The sequence below is a fragment of the Dunckerocampus dactyliophorus genome, chromosome 8, assembly GCF_027744805.1.
Source record: "Dunckerocampus dactyliophorus isolate RoL2022-P2 chromosome 8, RoL_Ddac_1.1, whole genome shotgun sequence".
Classification (NCBI taxonomy): domain Eukaryota; kingdom Metazoa; phylum Chordata; class Actinopteri; order Syngnathiformes; family Syngnathidae; genus Dunckerocampus; species Dunckerocampus dactyliophorus.
In genome coordinates this window covers 14142776-14155275 of record NC_072826.1, presented here as the reverse complement: position 1 = coordinate 14155275, position 12500 = coordinate 14142776, and the positions used below count along the sequence as shown (strand labels likewise).

The 12500-nt window shown below is 39.5% G+C and overlaps 2 protein-coding genes across 2 annotated transcripts in view; one reads left to right on the top strand and one right to left on the bottom strand.

Moving 5' to 3' along the window:
- The window catches only part of cenpp (centromere protein P), a 65316-nt gene that overhangs the window by 26751 nt on the left and 26065 nt on the right, over nucleotides 1-12500 (top strand). The window lies entirely within an intron of this gene.
- On the bottom strand, nucleotides 4180-10850 carry aspn (asporin (LRR class 1)). Its single transcript, XM_054784331.1, has 8 exons — nucleotides 10635-10850; nucleotides 8743-9008; nucleotides 8506-8618; nucleotides 6796-7009; nucleotides 6357-6467; nucleotides 6094-6187; nucleotides 5691-5829; nucleotides 4180-5281 (listed from the first exon to the last, which is right to left on the bottom strand). The coding sequence occupies exons 2-8, from the start codon at nucleotides 8972-8974 to the stop codon at nucleotides 5084-5086; spliced, it is 1101 nt and encodes a 366-aa protein (XP_054640306.1). The 5' UTR covers nucleotides 8975-9008; nucleotides 10635-10850; the 3' UTR covers nucleotides 4180-5083.

Sequence of the window (12500 nt, the reverse complement as noted above, 5' to 3'; positions counted from 1 at the left end):
ATGGCACACCTGTGAGGTGGGATGGATTATCTCAGCAAAGGAGAAATGTGCACTATCACAGATTTAGCCAGATTTGTGAACAATATTTGAGAGAAATGGTGATATTGAGTAGGTGGAAAAAGTTTTAGATCTTTGAGTTCATCTCATAAAAAATGGGAGCAAAAAAAAGTGTTGCGTTTATATTTTTGTTGAGTGTATATTATGTAACAGTGGTTTATTTGCTCTCAAATATGTTGACAATAATATAGTTTAGCGTCAATGAGTGGAGCAAACGTTTCAAAACATTGTTTTGTGACTCTGTTAAATAAAAGTGTGTTTTTCCAGTCATATTTTTTCATTGTGCTTTTTTTCAAAATTGTTAAAATCTCGTCTCGTCTCGTGGGACCAATCTTGTGCATTGTCTCGTCCTGAGAGTTGGGTGTCTCAAGGCCCCCCCTATAATTTCCAGATAGTCAAAAGAAATACACAAAATTCTTGATTTACGGATACACCAACTCCATTCTGCTAATTCCAACTGATGAAATCCCTTGTTTTGATTGTGACTGATCCTCCCTGTTGAGCTTTCTTACCGTGTTTACCTCTGTGAAGGCACAAGCATTGTTTTAACAACATATCCTGCTCTTTAACATGTTTATGTGAGTGTGTACACGTGCACGTGCATTCATCTTTGTGTGCATGCGTGCTGTGAGACGTGGCAGGAGGGGGTCTGGCCAAGTGGCAGATCTATTCCATATGTTTCCTGGAGAAAGAGAGGCCGCTCCCCTCTACCTCCCAATCTCACCCACAGCAAACCCCAAGTCTTCATCTCAAGGAGACAAAACAGTGGGGAAGTGTATGTCTGCAAGGGGCTTCAGAAAGGCGCTGTGAAATCATCTTGTCAGCTGTATTGGTCTGAAGATAGCTTAGCAAGAGTTGGCTCTCTGGCAGTCTACAAGAAGATACTCCTGTTGGATGGGGGGGCCTTAGTTAGAATCTGAGCAGGAAAAGTAAGAACAATGATCCCACAGTAAATCATTTTAAATGCAAATTTACGTAACTGTTTCACACCAGTAAGAACACAGGGACTGTGAATAAATTATATTTGGCGGGTTCGCTGTTGAAGGCCTGTATGCAACCTACCTGTAATCCAGTCAATTTGTACAATATTGGAGTGGTAGTCAGTTTCCCATTTGTCAATATTACTGTAATACAAGCTTATTATATTCATCTCTTATTGTAGTGAAGTGTGGTAATGGTAATGAATTTTGTAGTTGAAGAAAATTACAATAAGGAACATGACATGGCCAATTCAGCATTTCTGAAAAGGAGTAGGAAGAAGCAGAGAAAGGAAGTGAATAGATTCCAGTTTTAAATGTTTTTGGCTTAACTGATTGACTTGACAATCTATATTACAGTATGTACAATAGCTCAAATTGTGCGCAAAAATGCTTTATTGTTGCTGCAAAATATAGGTAGAGCCTCTGGAGAAGCAAGAATTTAAGTGGTTATAAACCAGTTAGCCAATAAACCAACCAGTCAGTATCTGACGAGCCCTTGAATAGCAAAACCCTTCCAAAATACAGAGCTGAACATTTTGTGTGCAGTGGCATCTGCTGGTGTATAGAGGAATACGTCAACTCTTTAGTAACAGTAACTCTTTAGTAATAACCATTTGAGGGGGGGGGGTTGATATACTGATATTTTAATATATTTTTTTTCATTTTGCGTCTCCAAAGGGCTAAAAAAAACAATGTTTCACATTTGCGGGTACGCATAATCTTGTACCTGCAAATTCATTTGTTTTCAGCCAGTTAATTTTAATAAAAAATTTTTTTTATCTTTTTATTTTTTTTCCCCCCTGACATTAATTCACACTAAGTAGTAGTAGTAGTAGTAGTAGTAGTAGTAGTAATGTATAGCTATGTGTAGGCAAGGGGCGGTTACCAGTTTCAAGGTATACCACCGTATGAAAAAGTCACTGTTTCAAATAAAAAAATGCATCTTTTATGCTGCTTATCCTCACTAGGGTCGCGGGTATGCTGGAGCCTATCCCAGCTGACTTTGGGACGAGAGGCGGGGTACACCCTGCACTGGTCGTCAGCCAATCGCAGGGCACATATAGACAAACATTCACACTCACATTCATACCTATGGACAATTTAGAGTTGCCAACTAACCCAACATGCATGTTTTTGGAATGTGGGAGGAAACCGGAGTACCTGGCAAAAACCCACGCACGCACAGGGAGAACAAGCAAACTCCACACAGAGATGCCCAACAGAGATTCAAATCCAGATCTTTCCGATCTCCTGACTGTGTGGCCAACATGCTAACCACTGTGGTACGGCCGCCCTGTTGTCGCCATTGTCGGTCAATATATTACTCACGTGGAGGGTCACCAAATGTAGAGATGTGATTGAGAAAGAGACACGAGTGTAGAATAAGTGATATAAAGCGTTTACTCTCTACTGAACGACAAGCAACAACCACTTAATGTCTCAGTTGCTAACAACAATCACATGACCCGGAAACTGAAGTATGTCGGAAAGTGTGACATGCGACTATGAAATAATAACGCAACATTACGAGTTAAAAAAAATTATTTATGTTGTGACCTTCTTGGGTCTCTTGATTGCATGCATTTGCATTTTATATGGTTTAAAAATGACTTAACTTTTTGCACTTAACTTTTTTTTTCTCTTTTCAATAAAGATATTTCAAAAGAGCACATTTTAGACCTGTAATTATAATACTGTGAAGCCGTCAAACCGTGATATTTTTGCCCGCCCAAGGTTATCATACAGTCAGAATCTCATACCCGCCCATACCTATAGATACAATATGTGAGCTGTGAGCCTGTGGAGCTGCGTACCCCTGTTAGCCGCTTTTACAGGGAGATGGAGCCTGACAACCAGGCTTACAGCTAGACTGGGACTCAAATTACATCTGTTCTATCGATCATCTTTCATTATCATTCATTAGTGATGAGTACCTAATAATAATTACAACAGTTACTTTTAAGGCAAATGTTGATCCGAAATCAGAGAAGAACATCAACATCAAGCTAGCAGGAGGGTTTGGAAGGGGAGGAGCGACCCGACGTAGTGTATGTTGGCGTCTCGATCCAAAAGTGTTAAAAGTAGAGTATGGGTGTCTCAGTTACTTGTTTATTTGCTATTCGCGGGGGATATTTTTCCCTTTTTTTTGCTGTTTGTTTTTGTTGAATTTTATTTCAACAATATGCCACGGGCCGGTAAAAACAAGTGAAAACACAATTTACGAGTTCTGAATCATTAATCATTGATTTCTTGATTTCTTCATACAAAATGTCAAAAATAAGGTTACCTCCTTACACTGCATGTTTCATCAGTGTCTCATAAACGCGCATCAAGCATTGCTTAATAGATTTTGTAAATATAACAATGAGGTTATGTGTTGTGTAGCTTGCCTTGAAACCATCAATGCATTTAAGATGTCACTACTTAGAAGTGACCAGCAGAGGGCATCATTAATTCAGCTTAAAGGAAAACTGCCCTTTTGGGGGGAATTTTGCCCATCATCTACATGAACACATATGCCTTTCTCTTTTCTGTGCGTTACAAAGATATAAAACCAAATGAAAGACGGAGCTAAGAATGAATCAATGCGCCCAGGAAGGAAGTTACGGTAATGCTTGAAGTGACCAAAATACGCCAAAATACTGTTAAGTATTACATGTTATTGTGAATGTAACTACTACATGGTTACAGCATGTATATAAAATCATAAAACCTTGTTGGATGTTTTAATAGCGCTCTTTGTAGGTGGCATAAGTGATTCCCTTTACGTGCCGTAATACGCTGTCTCCTTTTATCTGTTTTTATATCTTTAAAACTCACAGAAAAGAGAGACATCTGTGTTCGTGTCTCATATAAGGATTGTGGATGATGGACACAATTCCCCAAAAAACTGCAGTTTTCCTTCACACTGTCAGCTCATAACAGCTTAGATAGCCAACTATCCATGTTGTTGTAAATGTTGGATGAACTTTTGTCCTGAACGTACAGCATAGACTGTTATGAAGTGAATGGAGTGAGGTTCCCCAAGTTCAAAGTTGGCATGCATGTCAGTAATGGCATCTCCACAACCTAGGACAGTCTGGTCCAATGTCCTTATAGACAAAGACAATGAAGTACTAAGAGTTCATGACTGGGGAGGTGTTCCAGGTTTATTTAAAGACATACTCAATAAATATAGCACCATTAGAGGAGAGGACACTGGAGAAAATGGCAACAGTTTGTATTAACAAGGGCTGCAGACAAAATACGCATAGGTATACAGAATATCCATGCTCATAATTTCCATCCATTTATAATTTAAATGTGATAAATTTAGTTGCCACATTTATTTCAATTCCAGAGGCATTTGGAGCTTAGAAAGTTTGTATATCACCAGCCCTGCTGAGGACACTTTCACATGACGACCAATGTCATGTCTCTTGAAGTACTAGACATGTATGCAGAGATCATATAAAAGACAAAAAAATTGGGCTTTTGAGTCACTTATTGCACTAAATATCACCAATATCCTCCAGTGAATACAGACTTGCTGGAAGGAATACTTGTTCAGTAAAAAATGGGAGATTTAAGCTCCAGTTATTTCACAGCTGGCCCCGGCAAAGCCCCAAATCAAAAAATTCATCAAAATAAAACAAATAGCAAAGACAGAAAATATAATTATATTATCTGTTTGTCGTATTTTATGAATGCTACAGAGTCAACTTAAGCTTATTTCTCTCCTCAACAGTATCTCATACAATATTAATATACTCAAAAGAATGTAGCATGTAAAACTACTCAAGTTGTTTGAGGGTTGTTCTTGGTGTGATCTGTGGGAGGCGCTCTATTTATAGGAAAACTGACTGCAAGTGGAGGGGGACAATTTGTGTACCTGACAAAGCAGAGACAGGGTCTCGAGTGGACTTTCTATCAATAAACATAGGTGTTGTTTTCTGCTGAACAGACTACAAGATTGGTTTTCCAGCTCTCCCCTGTTATGCTGTTAAACGGATATCGGCAGCTGTCCATTTTATGAGTTGTCATGAAGGCATCATTTCCCCTCCCTGCTATTTCCTGAAGTTTCCGAGCTGAATGCCTCTTCGTCCGCCTACACAGCGAAAGGTGGCCGGATGGATGTCCCAGTACTTGACAGGGTTTGCAAACAGGCTGATGCCTGAGTACAAGTTCTTTTTGACGCCAAATCTGATGGGACAGAAATCGTTGATTCCCACACTGGTGATTTTGTTGGCATGGAGGAAAATAACCTGAACAGACAGAGGGGATTTTGGAAATATGTTATGAAACACTCAGACTTGTCTTTTGGCTGGTAAACTAACTGCACCTGCCTTGGAAACTCAAAGTATCATGATAGACCAGGAAAAAGGGACTGCAGTTTTTGCAGCTTACACACTGGAAACTTAGACATTCTTTTTGGCTGAAGTGTTGAAATAATATTTGTTCTACAAGTAACACTTTTACGGTTTCATGTCTTTTGAGGGCTGTCTTGGCTTACTCTTAAAGAGACAAATTTATGAAGCTGTTTGTAATTGGAAAACTGCTAAGAGCCTGCTACTTTAGAACTTGCGATCAGTTTGATCCCCGCTGTTGTCGACGTAGAACTATAATATAACTTATTTGGCTCATTAGATAGATTAGACTGCGTGTGTGTCTCACCTGGAGGTATCGCAGGGAGTTGAGACCTGGTGGGACCTTTTTCAGAATGTTGTTGTCTAGGTGGATCTCACGGATGTTTGGGACCTTTGCAAAACTGCCGTTTTCCACAAACTTGATTTGGTTGAAAGCCAAGCTCAGTCTGCAAACATTGAAATGTAGTTTGTGAATCGAAGAAATATTTCCATCTCTATGTTTTGTCTCCGAAGTAGCTTTGCACATTTCGCAGATTCGATTGCACTGAATATTTTACATTCAATTCCATTACCTGTTTACATGTTTGTCACTCCCCAGAGCATTTATTTATTAATGAATGTATTTGTTTTTGATACAGCAGCATGCAAGCATTTGTTAGTTGGAGAAAATCACTGAATTAATTTCTCAATGAAATTTCAGTAACGTTCACCTCTGCAGGTTTTTATATCTGATGAGGTCTTCAACTTCCACCTTAAATATCTTGTTGTACTCGAGGTTTAGCTCTGTGATGGAAGTGGGCAAGTCTGAAATAAATAAAACATGAGAGGTAACTGAAGGATATTTGACTTTACGCCTTGTTTAAAGAATGACTTGTGAATATTAAACAAAGCATCATGTTATTGGACACGGGTTGTGTTCATTGTCATCATTTTGATTTGTTTCAATTAGCAGAGGAGATGAGCAATGTTGTACCTTTGGGTATAGCCGTTAGCCTGCTCTCTGACATGCCAACATAGAGGGTTGACAAGCCATTGAAAGCTCCAAGCTCAATTCCACTGTTGGCCAGAGGGTTGGCGCCCAGCTCTGTTTGAACATACAAAGAACATCTGGTTCTGATGCTATCTTTCTTTATAGAAAGCACACATCTATTAAAATACCATGTATCATTTTTATGCTGTTTTTATAATCCCTACAGATGATAGAGGGAACTTGGTTTATTTATTGTGCCATTAAAAATCCTTTGGAAAAAGCTTGTGATCTTCAACTGTTGTTAGTCGGATTATAATACAAAAAAATACGTTTGGTGTCTTTGCCGAGTCACTGGCATAATTCACTCATTTCAACACAAAGCAACAACTTAAAACCCTCGACAACTTCAAATCAATGTGTTTGTGTGTTTAGAAGTCCATACCTAGCACATGGAGCTTCTTCAAGCCTTTAAAAGCATCTCTCTGAATCCTGTTAATCCTGTTTTCATGGAAGCGCAACTCAATGACATTGGGAGGCAGATTTGCCGGGATCTCGGTCAGCAGGTTGTAGGACAGGTAGAGCAGTCGAAGATGATTCATGTTTTTGAAGGCCCTGGGGTGAATCTTTGTGATCTTGTTATTGATCAGGAACAAGCCCTGGTTTGGGACAAAACAAATCGTTAAATCCACTGTTACCTATGGTCGTTGATGATGGATTAACTGCTATCCCAGTTAATGTCGCTGATTAGTTGGGTCCACATACGGTATCTGGTGCTGGAGCACCAGGTTGAGAGGCAGCCTACACCCTGGGTCACAGGTAGGGATGTCTCATATCGGCTGAATTGGCATAAAAATTAGATCAGTATTGGTTTTTGTGCTGTTAATATCGTCGACTCGGTGATGATGTGCTCCGCATGGCAACAAGGTTGCAAGCTCAGTATGTCCGCGGTCTGGAATTATTTCCAAGTTTTGCCTTTGGTTTGTAAATATGCAATTTGCAATGAACGCGCAGGTGTGGCGTGAGGGGTCTTCTTTTCATACTTCTAATCTAATATGTTTAGTTCATGCTGCGTTTATGCAGCAAAATAAGCAACTGGCGGTGACATGCTGAATGAGCCTAGTTTATAATTTCACTGATTGTATTACTTTCATACTTTGTTCTTTACTTTTTTTCTTTTATACAGACGTTTGTGCCACATACAAATGTGCAGCTTTCCAAATTGTAGCTTTTACAGCATTCTTCAATTGGATTCTTATTTATGAATTTATGAAGACTAACTTGTCTTACTTGTTGCTATTAGGAGAACATGTTATTTTAGTTGACTTCGTGGTCATGATTGTTTTAATAACCTTTGAGACAAAATGTTTAAATGGAAAGTTTAAGTTCTAACTTGCATTGCAGTATTTGTCTTATTTTGCACATACAGTATTTATTTGTGAAATGAATCCAGTGGCATCACGGTAAAATGTAAAAAGGTTGCTATAAGACTGTATAACAGCTCTTGTTTACCATATGCACTTTATTTATTAATATGACTCGTATTACTGACATTGTGGTATTGTGGAATTGGTCCTGTGTTTTTGGATTATTTGTTATTTGATACATGAATTTCATGTATATATGTATATATCTATTTGTGTATCGGTATAGGTAGTAAAGCGCTGGGCAATATCGTTAAGAAAGCCAATATCAAGCATCTCTAGTTACAGGGCAGTTGATGAGTTGCATGAAAGTTTAGCTATGTGAACTACTGCACTACCAATGTCAGTAAATCAAAATCACTGTATCAAATTTGTATTCCACTGTATTTAAAGGTTAGATTTGAGTCCTAGATCCAACAAAAAGAGTACAGGGGAACGGTACTGTTGTTTTCACCCTCCTCTTAGTCTCCATTGTTTGTTTTTATAAGCAGGATAATGATCAGAGCTTCTAATTATTCGTGTGAGTACATAAACATACACATGTGGGCCGATACAAAAACATTACGACTGGAAATATTACCAGGTGTTTTCCTGCACAGGACGCAGGAGATGTGACTCATTTAGTTTTCTTCTGATGATTCGTCTTGCCTTTGTAGGTGCCTGATGTTAGGATTGCTACAGTGTGCTAGCAAGACGAATTTGGCTTTAAACGTCCTTTGTGTTGCTCTTACATAAAGCTTGTCCAGGCCTTTAAAATCATCCTCCTTGATCTCAGTGATATCATTGTTTTGGAGGTCAATCATCACAGTGTGGTCAGGAATCTTTGCAGGCACATTAATCAAACCTGTACAATCACAAATGGTTTGTTAGCATAGATGCTGATGATCTTTTAATTTAAATACAGAAAACAGAAACCTTATTATGTGTAAAATGCAATATTATGAAACACAATGTCTAAATCCGTTCACCTTGATCGGAGCACTGTACCACTCTTGGTGAACAATGGCAATCCATTGGACAGTTGCCGTAGTAATCATGGTAATGACTGTTGTCGTCATCATCGTCGTCGTCATCCTCGTCGTGCCTGGAATCTGCCATCATGACGTCGTAGTTTCTCATGAAGTCCATGATGTTGACTCGCTGGTTGTGTTTGCTGCTGCTGCCCAGTGCCAGCAGACAAAGCAGGACCACCACCCTCATGGTTTGGCTGGAGGACTGATCAGTGACAGATCAGCTGAAGGTGCAGATGAAAGTATTAAGTGATGAACAGTTTGGCCAAAACAACCGTACCAATAGCCCAACACTGAGGAAATAACATGACAATGCAGGTAACTATGTATTTGGACTACTACTCGTAGTAGTTTGTGGAGGACAGGCCTGCAGTGGAAAAGTAGTTACATAAATTTTGACCGCTCACATTGTTTATGTGGCGCTTTCAGAACTACCAACATCACCTGTACTGAAATCCGTTGAAGCAAGTTTTGTATTTATCACTGTACAGCATGTCCAAAATCCAAACAGTGGACGATCAATTCAGTCACTGGACTCTGCAGGGTTGGAGTTTATGTATTTGTCACCATGGCAATGACGTACAACTATCTTTAGTTCTTATCTGTCAGCAGGATAGAGACACTTTTCTGTTGTATTTTTAGTGACGCTTCACAATAGAAGCCATTCATTGATGTCTCCCTTATTTTTGTCAGAGCATACACTACTGATTTCAGAAACTGCTTTCGCAGCACTGTGGTCAGACAAACAAACATAAATATAGCTTTCCATCAGTTTTTTTCCCTACTTTTGTTAACCTTGGCAGACGGCTACGCTCTCCTGAGTGCTGTTCTACTTCTATTGGTTTATTATGACTTATTAGTGCTCACCTCTGACCGACCTTAGACGTCTTTGGAATGTGGCGTTTAGCTTAGATTTTGTGGTTTCAGAATGTAATTACATTTTTTGAGTGATGGGTTTCACTAAAGACTTAAAGGGCAACCCAACTTTTGTCATTGTTTCCATGTCCCTGCCAGTACTTCAGTTGGAAATGAGTTATTCCACCCAAAAAAAATATTTTGCCATCTCCTACCTATTTGCCATTTGAGGCGATCTACCCAGTGATTTATGTAGCCTCCACTATTAAACACTCCTGCTGCCTGCAGAGAATCTGACATTGTCTGCTGATCTTGATGGATTCTGAGATTTGCTGCATAGTGTTCGGTGCAGCCACAAATATTTGGTGGCGTTGGTCAATCGTCATTCTGCTGTGACAAATGCTGTTGAGCGCGCTCCTTTCCGCAACACATTTTAGTTCAAGTGTAAAAAATGTATACAAATGAGGTTTGCTTTCTTAATTTTTGCAAACTTGGTTTGCTCTCTTCATTTACTAAAGAGTAAAAGAAATAATAGGTAAGAAATCAGAAAAACGATTTATACCACTTCTCTACAATGTAATAACTGTCATTACTAAATTATTATTTTTTTGTTCAGTCTATTAAGGAACTGAGTTGACAAAATAGATACAGTAATTGGTCTTTGTTTGGTATGCAACAATGATGCTTTATGTCGACTCAGTTTTTACCTTTTGTATTTTCTACATAGTGGAAAAATGATAGAAAAATGATTTTATTGTGATTATTTATTATTTATTTATTTCTAAAAAGGTTTATTTAAACCACAAACTAGTATTCAGAAAAGCTGATTTTGTGTTGCACTAAAAATGCTAAATTAATCTGAAATAAATACATTCAAAACAAACATTCTTTGTACGCTGAATGAAAATTCTCCATCCTTGAGATGCCAATACAAGATAAACTATACTTAAAAAAAAAAAAGTTGTCATTAAATGCAATGCTGGCGGGTGTCCTACCTTAGCCGTCAGATGAGTTTTTGTCCTTGTTCAAACTCCAGGCAGTAAATGCAGGAGCAGTACAGTTTCAGCTAGAAGACTGAGGGATGCAACCTAAGTCAGAATGGAGAACAGCATCCCCCTGTCTCAGCAGCAATGAAAAAAATTGCTCTGAGAACACCCCCACTGATGGAAAAGCTCTGTTGTTAGGGTGAGAAGTTGAGCTTCTCTTGACGCTGTCTGTCATCACAGCATCTGTGAATGTGAGCAGCCTTGGTCAGCAGCTTTCAAGTGATGCCAGGGTAGTTAGCTCACACTTCCCAATCTTCAAGTCTACATGGGGAGCAAGCTGCTTAGTCTCCTGCTTCCACAGCCTTTGTTTATTTGATTATCAATTGCTGTGAATGTGGAATAAGGTAATACGCTTCCACCATGCTTACACTTAGCATCATTCCAATAATCCTTTAAACAGACGAGAAACAGGTTGTTCTGCTACATGCTTTTTGTGTACGTTAAGTATCAGGTTTTATGTAGGGGCAAACATTTTAAACGCATGCCAAGAGTGGAAAAGCTAACTTGCATGCTTCCTCTGGGCTTCACTTTTATTTTCCATCCCTCACTGGTATTTTCTGCTGAGCCCAGCTGGAACGACACCCCGAAGCACAACTCGAGGCATCGCGAGACAGAGCAAATATGCCCTGGTTTGGCACTTAGACACAGAAAGCAGCTTTGGTTTTGATGCATCTTCTTGATGGGGGAAGTCATATTTTCCAAACCATCTGAGATCATCTCACAAGAAATGGTTTTAATGAGCTCCACTGTGTTTAACATAATCTTTGACTCTAGTCCTTTGTTTTAAAGGACTTTTAAGGAGGGTTATTTTCATCACAGTTTGATCTTTTGAGTGCCTACTCTGTCTGAATTATGATACTAATAGTAAGTACGGTGTCATTCAGTTTGCATTTTCAATCCAAGGTTGTTTTTTTTGGCTGTTGCTTTTCTTTCAGCTGAGGTGGATTGCAGGATTTTTGTGGAGCAGCATGATTGCAGTGACATAATGTTGGCGTGAGTTCAATTCACACTCAATGCCCTCATCTTCTGTGATTGACTGGCCACCAGTCTAAGGTGTAGTTTACAGTAGTCTGCTTGGATAGGATCCTGCTGTGACCCTGAGCAGAATAAGCAGTATAGAATGGTTGGATAAATGATGTGCAGTGCAACTCGATGCAGAGAGCTTTCCTCCTCTCGAGGATTGTGAAGCTGACATGAGCATGTGAATACATGTCGTTGGCTCCCGCCTCAGCATTGTGCCGCTGCCACTCACCTTGTCACATAATGACTTTGACAGACTTTGCATGAGAGGCTGAGGAAGCTGCAGACCAACGATTGGCCAAATGTCCAGAGGCGGAGCTCTCACAACTGAGACAGAATGAGAACACACAAGAGTAGTCTCTTAGTGATAGCATAACACTGCTACAAGGCTAATGCTAGCAGATGCCTCATGAGGAAGGAGGGCTACATTCTCTAAAGGAGCATATGCTCACAGCATGTCACTTGAAAAGTTGGAGGGCTGGTCCACCCAAGTCATGATGATCTGATGTGTATGCAAGGTCATTTTGATGGTTCTGCTGCTCAGCTCAAGGGTCCACTTACAGTTTCTCCTCATCACAGTTGAATACCTCTGGAGAGGAACCAAGTTTGTATCATGCCAGACTCCAAGGTTAGAGGATGCAATTTTCACAAACATAACAATCATCTAATGAGAGCCTGATGTGATGCTGGCACTGTGTACGTCTCTTGTCAGAGGACTGTGAGAGGATACGAACAGCACTTTAATGACTACAAGAACAGTATATCTGCACTGCTTTACCGGATGATTTTTTTTCC

Excerpts from the sequence above, each read along its gene's own strand:
- aspn (XM_054784331.1), bottom strand. The coding sequence starts at position 8,974 with ATGAGGGTGGTGGTCCTGCTTTGTCTGCTGGCACTGGGCAGCAGCAGC. Across the intron at positions 7,010-8,505 it reads AAGGCCTGGACAAGCTTTAT|GGCTTGTTCCTGATCAATAA; the intron begins GTAAGAGCAACA and ends GTCCCAAACCAG. Across the intron at positions 5,282-5,690 it reads ACTCCCTGCGATACCTCCAG|GTTATTTTCCTCCATGCCAA; the intron begins GTGAGACACACA and ends CTGTCTGTTCAG.